This window comes from Dendronephthya gigantea, unplaced genomic scaffold (assembly GCF_004324835.1).
Source record: "Dendronephthya gigantea isolate DGI-Jeju-01 unplaced genomic scaffold, DenGig_1.0 000000F, whole genome shotgun sequence".
In the NCBI taxonomy this organism is placed as follows: domain Eukaryota; kingdom Metazoa; phylum Cnidaria; class Anthozoa; order Malacalcyonacea; family Nephtheidae; genus Dendronephthya; species Dendronephthya gigantea.
In genome coordinates this window covers 880,548-892,976 of record NW_021163010.1, presented here as the reverse complement: position 1 = coordinate 892,976, position 12,429 = coordinate 880,548, and the positions used below count along the sequence as shown (strand labels likewise).

Below are 12,429 nucleotides of genomic sequence, written 5' to 3'. Positions count from 1 at the left end.
ACTATATCACTTTGGAGACACAAGTAAACCCATACTTCCGATTTATCAAATACAATGATCAATTTTAAATGATTTATTTACACTACGTGCAATCAATTAGATACTATAATATAATTAAACTATATATTATGTATGTATATAAATGTTATATTTACATTAAATACGAAATGACGTCAGACTAAGGACTTCAGCTTCTTCCACGGTTTTTTAAAGCGTTCAAATAGCGCTTCTCGTACAGTTGCCGTTAGTTTCTTCATGAGACAAAGAGCTGATGCAACTTCAAACCACAAGTTATAAAGTAATATTAATTGTAAGTTACCAAGCCAATCAAATCGACCAAATTCTCCCATTAAGTCGAATGTCGTGATTCCTACAATTGAAAAAAAACCGAATCTTATCGAAATGCTACGGATTCTACAGTAATCAACTTTAAAACAACTGAAGAACTTGTATACATTACACAATATGTTTACCTAACATTCTTGCCAGTACAGGAAGTGCGGAACTAAGAACAAGCAATACAACACAATTTGCTATTACCTACAAAATACGGAAGACAAAGAATATAGAAAAAATATTTGTAATAATATTTATTTAATGACACTTGCCCCGACAAATACAAGTTAATCTTACATAAGAGTTATATATATTTTACTAGCCACAGTGTTGTAGGGTGCATAATGTAAGAAAAACAGTATATATACCTGTGTCATAGGCGTATTTTTTACAATTGGTGTAAGTTTAGTAAACCATGGAAGACTATAAAAACCCATTAACGAAGCAGCCATAAGATAACTTTGTAAATTGGTTAAGAAATTTAACATATTTTGCGTTAAACCATCAGTCTTTACTATAAAACTTCACGTCTCTTTTTCTGAGAAACGCATGATGCGTGCCTTTCCGTGGATGGGATTATTGAGATAGATTGGAGACCCCACCCCTCTTCTTCTTCTATTTTGCAACAAATAAAAAAATGATATTGTATTCAGTGATAAATTCGGCAATGAAGGAGCTTGTCGTATTTATTTTTATATCGTTGCAATTTTCTTTCACATTTCTTTAAAGGATACAAAATGAGTATGATTTCCAAGACCGCTCCAAATTTTCCCATCATTGACGACGAAACCTTCCCGATCACCACCTCCTTGAAAAGTATATAACACATTATACATCACTTTATAGAACATGTTTGCGATGCCTGTACTATAGTAATTGTAGTTGTGTAATGTGTTTTTTTTCTCTCTCTAGCTAATATAGCAATGTATATATATACGTGAAACTGGCTGTCTGTAAATAACCCCTTTTCATTCACTTACCGAAGCTCTCATAGGCAAAGCTTCATCCATCAAAAGTAAACTTAAAAAGTTCAGAGCAACCATTGCCATTGATATTGCCTGTTGAAGGATATTTTAAAATATATTAGAAAACAAGGTATATTTTTTAAAGGAAATGTAAGCGGTGCACGTGTGCATCCTGCGCAGATACAAATAGAAATAAAACTCACAGTAAGTAGAAGAAGGACCAGAAAGCATAACGGGTAAACCAGATTTCTTTGCCATGAAGACGCATCACGGCGACGCTCTGATATAAAAACAGAGATAAACCTCTAATAGTTAGTAACTAGCTATAAACTGTATACTGTATACTGTATATATAGGATCTTATCCACTGAAAATTCCACCAAAATCTACTGAGACATCAAACGATATCGATAACTACCCTAATAAAATCATACTAAGTTACATATAACTATACATATATAGTGTATCTCTCATGCTTATTCGCCCATTAGACGAACGAAAATCACAGGAGAATTGCAAGTGTAATGAGGTTATTGATGCAGTATAAACTAAAAAGAACTGGATGGATCCAAGTTCCACTTCCACTGTGTAGAATTTTCAGCCTACCTAACTTCTTTCTTTCTAGTTCCATTTCATCCAACTGTTTGTAGGACTCTTCGCGATCCACTTCAGAACGACTTTCACCATTCTGTAATCCTAAAACAACCAATGTTATAATCTGTCCTGAAATTTCCAAGTTTAATGTCTTAGTACCTTAAATATACGCATGCAGTTTAAACGAAACATGCCAATATTTAAGTAAGAAACTCCGAGAAAATATTCCTTTCAGAGGTATCATATCAGGTATATGGTAACCAGAGAGTAATTACCTTTACCATTAGGAATAACATCTGTCCCCCGTTTTCTTAAAGTTTTCCTCAATTTTTTATTGATTATCTGCTTTTCCATCTTAATGATGTACAACTCCTCGTCAATATCGCTAAGAAACTGACAAATAAAGAAAATAAGCCATATTTTTGTTTCGGGTTTTTATTTAATACAACGCAAATTACGAACTATAAACAGAATCCATTGAAAGAACATAACAAAAAGTTTAGAAGCGTTTTATCTTTAAAGTCAATGCGTACGTGTAATACCAGCGTCCATACAGACTTATTTACCAAGCGGTTTACCAAGCATTATATACCTGAGGTTTAACAACATATTTTTCAAGTACAGTGAACATTCTGGTTAGGCCGACCGGAGTGAAAACTACAAAAGATAATTGCTGCTGTGAAACATACAATTTTGGCTATTTTTAAGCGCAAGGATACTGTACCCTGGGGAAGGATACTGTACTCAGGGGAGTGTTGCTCCTTGACAAGACAGAAGATATGAAGATCCATTGCATGTGGGGTCAAAAACTATGAGGATATTCTGACAATGTGACGATGTCAAACTTACTTAATAAAGAGAAAACTCCAATGCATGAAATACAAGAATAAATAAAAGGAAGATATGGTAACCACAAACCTACAAAATAAGTGAAAATTAACTATAAGTAAAATGAAACCACTTCAGGAATCCTAGCTGCTCATGTGCACGTGGCCCAACTCATTGTTGCATCATAGACAGAAGCCAAATAAAATAAGGGATAAAAAAGAATAAATGGCTTTATTGTCATAACTTACTATTCTCTTTCTTGGGACCAAACACGTATTCACTGTTAACAATTCCTAATGCAACCCAAACAATACTTGTCACAACTATAACAAGCAACCCCAGTACAACGAAGGTTTCATATATTCTTGCTTTTATACCCTAGAAAAAGCAATGAGAATTAATGTTCAATGTTAATCCTATATATCATGTAAATTCAACATGCATTAAAACTGATTGCTGTGGCAGCTGAAACTCCTAACTAAAAAGAACATAGTTAAAATGGAAGTCAAGTCCATTTGGGATATTGGTTTTGCTCATAGCAATGTGAGGACCATTTAATAAAAAAATCAAATAAAGTGTTTCCATTCAGTACCTTTTTTGAGCCAGCAAAACCTTCAGACTCAATAAAGAAATATGCAAAAGGAATGGCCACAAACAGGGACAAATAGGAACCAAGAAAAACAAAATTCCAAAACCCTAGAAGTATAGATAAACAAGGCAAAATATAAACTATGGCTGTACAGTATACAAAAACTGTATTTCACACACTAGGCTAAACACTATAGATTGCTCAGGGCTGCAGAGTGGTGGCTCTTTCCTCTTTTTTATAGTTTATTATTTTTTCAGATGGAAATGAATCATAAAATAAAAAAGTGTAAACATACCATGAATTAGAGAACTATTCAACCATTTCACATAATAGCTGCTCTGGTACATTAAAAGAAGTTCATTGCTTACAATAGAAACTGGCAGTAATAATGCAGCACCAATTGACACACTCAAGGTAAATGTACACAGCCATAAACTAAAAAAACATTTATTGGCCACAATGAGACATATTACATATAGTAAGGGTAAGGATTAACAATTTATGTTCCAGTCAGAGCATTCTTAATTCCAAATGTTTTGTCTTCTAGACTATTGACTAATCTGACAGCATTAATGTGTTTAAAGAAAATAAATGATTATCTAATTGTTTGGTGCATTTGAGGTGCAATGTTTGACCTAGGTCATACACTAGAGATTTCAAAACTCAATAGGTTTTCAACAGCTTAGTTCATATTCCATGAACCTAAATTTATGTTTGCTGTTTGCATCAGTGTCTATTGTACGGGATGAAGTCAACTTACGAAATCCGATAGACCCAATCATCTTCAACATCTACAAAAAGCCAAAGTTAAAAGCCATAATTAGTAGGGGTTTTCTAAAAAATGACTGAAAATATTCACTCAAAGATGACGAATAAAATCATACAAAATTATGTGATATGACCAAATTAGGAAATAACCAGGCTGGTTACAATAGAAATGTTTTGACTTTTGACAAGTGTCATGCTAACTTTGTTTATTAAGTTTTCATTTATATGAAAATACTAACATACAATCCCTCAATATATTTCATGTTTCATATATTTCTTACCTAAGGCAATGACATCTCTTTTTTGTCGAAATATATTGATCACACAATAAGAAACCACATAAAGGATGATAAACGTCAAGAAAAATATCTGTTAAAAAGTAGAATATTCATAAAATAAGTGCTGGAAATTGTCTGAATTTGAAATGTTCACATGTAGAAAATTATGAAACAGTAACATTCGATATTAATGGTATTATGGTAAATGGATTGATTGACCATGGACTGTATTAGCACAGCGCAGCATTAGGAACTGATTTTTTACAACATATTATCAAAATTTGAGTTGTCACTTGTCTGGCACACATAGCTGCTGTTGCGGTAGTTGTGAATTGTTGGGAATACATATGCATTATATATATTTAAATGTCTGCTGTGGACACATATCAAGGTTTGTCACTTATATGTTAGAGGTAGATACTGCAGTATTGCATGGGTTAATATTGATAAGGATGATTTATTTATTTTGGTCAAAGAATGCCTTTCCACTATATATAATCACTGGCCAAACAGACTTCAAAAAACAACAAGGCTTTTTTTACACAATGCCATCTAGATATCAAATATATTATACCAACTGTGTACGTACAGTATTTTCTTAACAAATGTCAATCTAATTAGTACTGCGGGTCTGTAACAACAAAACACTATCATTTGATGGTCGTTATTAGCTACAATTATCAATACACCAAATGGCAGCTAAAAACGTACCGTATATTCACGAACTGTACCGTAAAATAACCTTTCTTCATCACTGCCATCGCTATTAACTTCTTCCATTTATACGAAACACATGACGAAATTTTTACCAGCAAGACGTCGCAAGAGGCGAAATAAACAGCAAACAAATATCTCTCACGCCATGATTCTATCGCTAAAGAAAAGACCGCCAACAATTCTTACAACGTATTGAGAATCACATAAAATTATTCAAATTGTCAAAACTAAAAATACCATTGAAATCCCATACAGCAACTGGCTCGATGATTGACTGCTCAGAAGTCAGAACACTGCTCCTCTTGCCCAGAACACTTGATCTGCGCGCGCATATCATAATAATAATATTGATAAAATTAAAAATTTCATTCCAAGACATAAAAATCTGCAACAAATAAAGCTAATAATTTTTCTCCGTTCTAGTAGGATATTCTATTCACTAGCTTCAATCGAAAACTACATGTAAAAAAGGTCATTGCCGTTGGAAAAGCTCATTTTTCTTTTTTTGGATTTTCCATAAAATTGTGACAATTTCGAAAAAAGTCAAATTCTGTAAAAATTGGCTCAAAAATGAATTTGGGAGCAACGGGAATGAACGTTGCATGAACGCCAATGTGCAAATCTTAGATAGAAAATCTGGGATTTAGCTGCTTGTTAAAATCTCAAAACGAAATGGCGAACCACTAACTGGTAGTCATGGTAGTGTATGTAGGTGAGAACATATAAAAAAAATATATAAAAGTTGAGCAAATTAAACACAAACAACCACAGCACACATTACAAATTGTGTATTTCTTCAGTACGCTAGCAATATTCTTGTAAACTATACTAGTGCAGCAACAATCGTGAAAACTAATAAAAAGGATACAATATCTAATTAACGTAATTTTCGTGATTTCTTGTATACAATACAATTATAAGAAAATAAGTATACTAATCAAATTATTTATGAATTTATCACTTATGCATTGTTTCATTCTATTATTACGCTGTAGTTAAATAAAAACCTGAAATCGTCTTCAGTTTCTATTTAGAAATTATGATGATTTTCAAGCTGTAAAAGCACTCTACTATGATACATTAATTACATTATATGGAATGGTTCCGTGCACATTCTTATCACTAAAATTGAAATCCAAAATTTCTAAACTTCCGGATCATTTTCAAACTGTTGGTATCTGCTAGAGGTAGAATCACTTTTATCCAATCCTTAGTAAGAAATAAAAAAGGAAGTATTAATAATGAACAATAAACAGTCCCGCAGTTAAGATTCAATTCACTTGCGTCAATTCACTAATGGCCTGGGGTTGTACGAAAGTCAGCCTTTGCAAGCATATTACAACGGCATTTCTACTGTAGTTTCATTGCTTTCCTGGCTCGTCGCTCAATTGCGGGATTTCATGTTCACATCGTAAAAACAATTGCTTTTAAAGCTGCGTTTACACTTAAGACCTAGACCTGGTCCAGGCTTACGTAGTGGAAACGCGGCCTAAAAGAAGTCAGCCGGGCGCATGACGAATATATTGATGATGCAACCCCCTCCCCTCCCAATTAAGCGTTCAGGGACCAACACAGGGACCAACACAGGGACCATCCTGGGTATTCACAGTAACTCACTTTTCATTTCTTGGTACTGTATTTACTCGTTGGGGAGCCGGCGTTTACTAATTGTGGCTTTACTGTTCAGTGTTTTAAAAAAATAGGGTTTACAGTTGCCGTGCTATTGTAAGAAAGTTAAACTTTCTATGACTATGTTATAAAATTCTACAGAAAACAACAAAAAAAACAACTACATTTTAGTTAATACCATATTTCTTGCGAATTTCATCTGTTTTCTCCCTTCTTTCTGCTCTTCTGCAATGCATAAATACACATTTATTCGTTAGAACATCGAAAAGGGATCACATTTCTTGCATTTTCTTCTACTTCTCACATAGGCAGGAAAATACACAGATCTACATACGGCTACAAAGATCATCGTTCCATCTTTACTTTACCTTTCTGCGTGTTTTTGTTTGAGTTCCAGTCGCTTGCGGTGAAACTTTGCTTCTTCATTGTTGGATCTGAAACCATGCAATGACAATGACACGTTTTTAAATCCAAACAGCATTTGTGGAATCGTGAAAGTAGAACTTTGTGTGAAATATTCTGGTATATAGTACAAGGTTATACATATCAACCCAGGAACAGCAGGAAGGGTTAACTGGACAACCATTTCACTAGTAATATTACCCTTCAGTGTTGTGCAAAAGTGCATGCATCTAAAAAAACTGTTGTATAACAAATAGAAAATGTTTTTTTAATATATTTCATTTTCCCCCAAATCAGGTTTGGTCTGGAAACCATTGACGTTTATCATAAAGAAATGATCACCTAGTTGGAGTACCCAACTAAACTGTTGAAATTATCACACAGAGATTTGTCCACAGGGAGGATGTATCACCATTACCTGGGGGGAGCCTACAGTATACTGTTTTGCAGGGTGTTAGTTGCAAGATGGTGTGCCCATTGTAAAGTTTCCAGAATTTTGCCAGAAAATACAGGAAATAGCATCTGGAAATCGTAATTAATCTGTAAGACTGTGTGTACAAAAATCAATATTTGCAATTTTACCCTCTTCCGCCTGACTTGCATTTGCAGCAACAACAATAAAAGCAACAGGAAATAGCAACAAGAATCACAAAACCCAAAACAGGAAACACAATTACCCATACATAGCCAGGTACTACAACAAAAATAGTAAAAATACAAAAATTAATCTTGACCTGCTATTATTATGTTGATTCTTAGTATAATGATTATTAGTTTCTTCTTTGCTGACATTTTGTGTATTTCTCCCCCTGCCTACCCCACCTCGTATGCATATGGAGGACAATTAGTTTTGAACAAACCTGTGCAGTTATCAAAATATCGCCAGTCAACTGATTTGCAACCTTTTGGGAGAAGCCCATCCTTTTCTATGCATTCCTCAGTGGAAGAACACCAGAAACACTATGCAATGTTTAATATAATAGAAAATTAATAACGAAATTATGTATTGGGATATTTATTAATTGATATTAGAAAGGTGGCTGTTTCGGGCATAGCCTAGATGGTAACTGAGATATATCAAAACAAGCTACTTGCAGAAAAAATGACTGGATTAGAAAGGACTAACCATCTAAGAAAAAAAGCCAATAAATTACAATTTCTTTTCAATTCCTGATTAGAACAGACATCAACATAGATAGATATATTCTAGCTATAAATACATGTAATTTGCAAAACTTATAAATTTAATCCCTGAATGCTGTACGTCATTTTTTAAACCAAATAAAATTCCTAGATGTTTTGCTTCACACTACAAGCATCATACTACGATAATGGGTACTTACGTCTATTGTTACATTGTTCTTAAGGCCCTTAAGACATGGATTACATGATGTGAAAATTGTACAGTTTCCTAAAAAAATAAAAAGATTTACTTGCTGCAGTAGAATAGCACTGCAATCTATGTACAAAACATAGCCCCTGTTTCCTCATATTGTCCTGTTATCATCCTGTTTGGTTGAACTAGTATGAGCTACATATATGTATAAGATGCCATCTGTAGATACTATATGTATAAGATAGTATAAGATGCCTGCCATCAAGAAATCTTGCCTACAGTATCTTGCATAGTTGATAAAACAAACCAATGCCAATGTTTATTTTATATTTTGACATAGGTAATTGGAACCATATTGTAGTTCTTATATAGTTATAAGTTAATTTGTAACAATTGTCTGAATTAGACAAACTAGAGAAAAAAATAGGACGTTATGTGTATGTGGGCTAAAGGGGAACATAATGAGTAATTTGTTGAATGGTTAATTGCGAATTGAGGGGCGTAGAAATAGAAATAAAAATAACCAGATGGGGTAGTTTGGAATTTGTTGGACAACTGCCAACCATGTGGTGTGTATGAAATAAAAATTTTTTTAAAAAGGGGGTTTTGTTTGTTTATGATGGAGTTCTTCAAGAAACTATGTAGTTGCGTTTGTAGTAATAGGTTGTGTAGCGTTATTGGTGGTGTTTAAGTCAAGGTTATGTAAGGAGGTAGGTAGAAAAGTAAAATAGAAGACAAGAAGGCAAGCGTGCGAATCAGTATCCCCGTACGCGGCGTTTCATCCTTTTGCGGACTCGTCAGCGGGGAGCAGGGTTGGCTTTGTGTGAAGGAACAATGAAGATAAGAAGTGAGTAAAAGTGGTGTGTGTTTGTAGGAGAATCATAGAGAATCAAGGTTAAAGTTATCAAACCTGCGTGAGAGTGTATTCGTAAAAGGCAAAATGGTAAAATTAAACTGTGTGTCTTACCAAAGTTGTTGTTGACTTTAGATAAACCAACGCGGTGAGCCATCTCAGGGTTGATGTGAAATCGAGTGTAATTTTACTTAAAAATTGTTTTGAATTGCTATTACAACATAATAAACTATATAGAACAGACACTTCAACTGTTTCACATTCATTCATTGTCGTAATATTGTTTGACAATCGTAAGTTAACGTAATGTAAAAAAAAATGTAGAGCCAGAATCACCAGGCATAAAGATGCTGAAGGATGGCAACATTACAGTATTATGGGTTAGGTGACTGATAAACAGGAAATGCTTTGCAAATACTGTAGCAAGTGTGCTTTCACTGTGTCGTATAAAAGGACCTGGGTGACCATGCGCACAAAGGGCATGTAGACTAGTTCCAACTCTGTATCTGTTATTCACCAAATAGTTGATAACCAATGGTCAACACATTCACCCTGTTATACAGACACTATATACTGTTTAATTTGTTTACCCTCAGTAAGAGCAGAGGTTTTGAGGCCGCTTGTCAGAGATGAAGCGATATATGTCAGAACGAATCTAAACTTATCGTATTGCTTCAGACGGAATATACACTAAAATTATCTAAAATATCGTTTCTAGTTTTACCTTTGCCTGCTTCCGCATTGTCTAATAAGAAGAAAATAGACAACAATAATCCAGTAAGCTTCAGAGAATTCATGTTGGCTGTAAACGTCGTTAAATCACTCTTTCTGTGCGTGTTTCCGTCCAAGAAATTATCGAGATTGAGAGATAATTTTGTTCCATAATTCACTCCCCCCGGCCCCCTCCCATTCGAGTTGCGCCCCCTCCCAGTCAAGTAGGACCAGTGACCCGTTTCTCAAAAGAATCTGGGGACGAGTTGCTTGGAGAGAAAAAATGCAGCTGCGTCAGTGCAGTGTTCCGTGTTCGCTCTGCACTTTCCTGTTATACGCTGCAATTTTTCATGCAACTTATCAGCACCAAGCGTTATACAATATACAGAGAATAAAACAGCTTTGTGCCAACAATTCAATGAAAACTGGCGAACTGTAAGTCGCGCAATTCGTACTTAGTAATCGGCATTTGTGCTAAAATCATTGGGGCCCCCTCCACCTTGAGGAAGCTTTGCAAACGCCTTGCAGACAGAATCAGGAAGACAAGGTTTCAATGTAATGTGTTGGCTGATGATCTTGTTGTTTGCCTTCACGATCAACTAATGGATCTGTATTTGAAGGATATTAATGTAGGCTGGCACCGTCTGTCGACTATATGATGGTGGCTCATCTGCAAGCTTAGTTACAATTTCTTCTAGTTTGATATAACCCAGGGTGCGACACAGCTCTTCTGAGTGAATTTCTTCTTTAGCGCAAGGTGTGTAAAGAAGAAGGCTTAAGAAGCTTCTGAAGGCTTAAGAACTCTGGGATGGCTCAATATTGACAAAAAACTTTTCTTCAATGATTCCGTTATGATGTATAAGTGCATGCATGAGAGCACTCCAACCTACCTTACACAGAAGTTCAGGAAACGATCTGATATTCACAGCAGAGCTACAAGGCATGCCCAAGACTTCGATTTACCTAAATGTAGATTGACCGCGGGACAAAGATCTTTTGTGTTCCGTGGATCAAAACTATGGAATGGGCTCCCAGAGTCAAAGAATGCAAAAAATATTAATGCCTTTAAGAAACTGTTAGCAAAGCATTTACGAATAGAATGATTATATTTTATATGAGAGTGATTATGATTGAGAGAGAGAGAGAGACGATTTTTAATTTTTATAATATTTTATATTTGTATTCTTATACATTGTTGCTGAAAAGCCCTTCGCAGGGAGCCTCAATAAAATGTATGTATGTATGTATGTAAAGACCCGTTCACACTTGCGATTTTTGCTGCGATTTTTCTCATGCATTTGATAGATGTGCATGAAGGAGTAATTATCTCGTTCACATCTATCAAAACGGAAGAAAATCGCCGAAAAATCGCAAGTGTAAACAGGCCTTAAGTCTGACTTACCGACTGACTCTCTTCATGATGTACACATATGTCAAATCAGTAAAAATGATGCATTACCACTTGACCGATGGTGCGTAATCGCGGACATGAAATACTCCAACATATTTATGAAGATATATAAAACGTACTAATCGAATTCGGTACAGACGCTACAGAATGTTTCCTTGCAAATTGAATTAGGCCAGTTTATTTAAGAAATGTTTATCTATCGCTTTCAAACACACGTAGTGAAAGGCAGGATTCAGTTTTTTCGTGCCGTGACAACCGTGAAAAATGGAATGGTCAGTTTCAGCGGATTAAAAAACTGAAGGAAGTTGTGATGTATTTATAAATTTCCTGCATTTGAAGGGTCATTGTCTTTGGGACATAAATCTGGTCATATTTGTTGTAAAACATCTAACTTAAATATCTACGGCCAAGTTCAATGCGGTGAATTTGCATGTCATCAACTCCAAAAAAACATCTTGGCCTTGACGTTAGTCTTTGACCATGTCAGCCATGTCTACATGTTCCTGGTTGTTTAATTTCATATAATATATTACATGCTTAATGCCTTAATTAAAAGGTTACACCGCTGTCACCATGCCAGAAAAAAAGATAAAATAACCGAACACACGTCAGAGGATTAGCGCGTTTAGTGCTGTTAGCATTATAGCATTAGCATTAGGATTAAGATTAACTTTGTTTATAAATTTGACCTGTTACTATGGAAATAGTTCTTATTATATATCCATATATTGTGTATATTGGTTCCCTCTCTAAGACTAAGATGTCTTTCAGTTTTCAGGGGAGTCTTTTCTCTTTGTTTTGTTTTATTTTATTTTATTTTATTTTATGCAAAAGATACACAGAAAGCAGTAATTTTAAATAGTATGTAAGCTGCTTTTGATATGCTTTGTCCGTATTGATAGTTCCGAGTGTATATTCTATATGCTAAATACGCTCTCAGTTTTCAATTTTACAATTTTATCGTGTCTTTTGAGACTGGAAGAATAAACTAAAGCCAAGAAACTGAAGAAAG

At 34.7% G+C, this 12,429-nt stretch overlaps 2 protein-coding genes across 4 annotated transcripts; both read right to left on the bottom strand.

The window, feature by feature from the left end:
- Positions 1-112: 112 nt before the first annotated feature.
- Positions 113-5,388, bottom strand: LOC114528175 (limb region 1 protein homolog). Of its 3 annotated transcripts, XM_028549900.1 has the most exons (17): positions 5,313-5,388; positions 5,070-5,232; positions 4,362-4,449; positions 4,073-4,103; positions 3,608-3,747; positions 3,316-3,419; positions 2,972-3,101; positions 2,745-2,813; positions 2,488-2,552; positions 2,171-2,288; positions 1,908-1,997; positions 1,505-1,581; positions 1,317-1,394; positions 1,071-1,144; positions 705-795; positions 474-540; positions 113-370 (listed from the first exon to the last, which is right to left on the bottom strand). In XM_028549900.1, exons 2-17 carry the CDS (start codon positions 5,136-5,138, stop codon positions 174-176), a joined length of 1,488 nt encoding a protein of 495 aa, XP_028405701.1. In that variant the 5' UTR covers positions 5,139-5,232; positions 5,313-5,388; the 3' UTR covers positions 113-173. The 3 variants fall into 3 exon arrangements, with proteins under 3 accessions (XP_028405701.1, XP_028405624.1, XP_028405757.1); XM_028549823.1 differs by having other exon boundaries at positions 5,070-5,365; XM_028549956.1 differs by having other exon boundaries at positions 2,177-2,288; positions 5,070-5,365.
- A 460-nt stretch (positions 5,389-5,848) lies between these two features.
- LOC114519920 (pituitary tumor-transforming gene 1 protein-interacting protein-like) lies at positions 5,849-10,179 on the bottom strand. The gene is made up of 7 exons (XM_028540098.1): positions 10,020-10,179; positions 8,450-8,517; positions 7,967-8,066; positions 7,689-7,800; positions 7,073-7,138; positions 6,883-6,929; positions 5,849-6,284 (listed from the first exon to the last, which is right to left on the bottom strand). Exons 1-7 carry the CDS (start codon positions 10,090-10,092, stop codon positions 6,220-6,222), a joined length of 531 nt encoding a protein of 176 aa, XP_028395899.1. The 5' UTR covers positions 10,093-10,179; the 3' UTR covers positions 5,849-6,219.
- Positions 10,180-12,429: the final 2,250 nt, after the last annotated feature.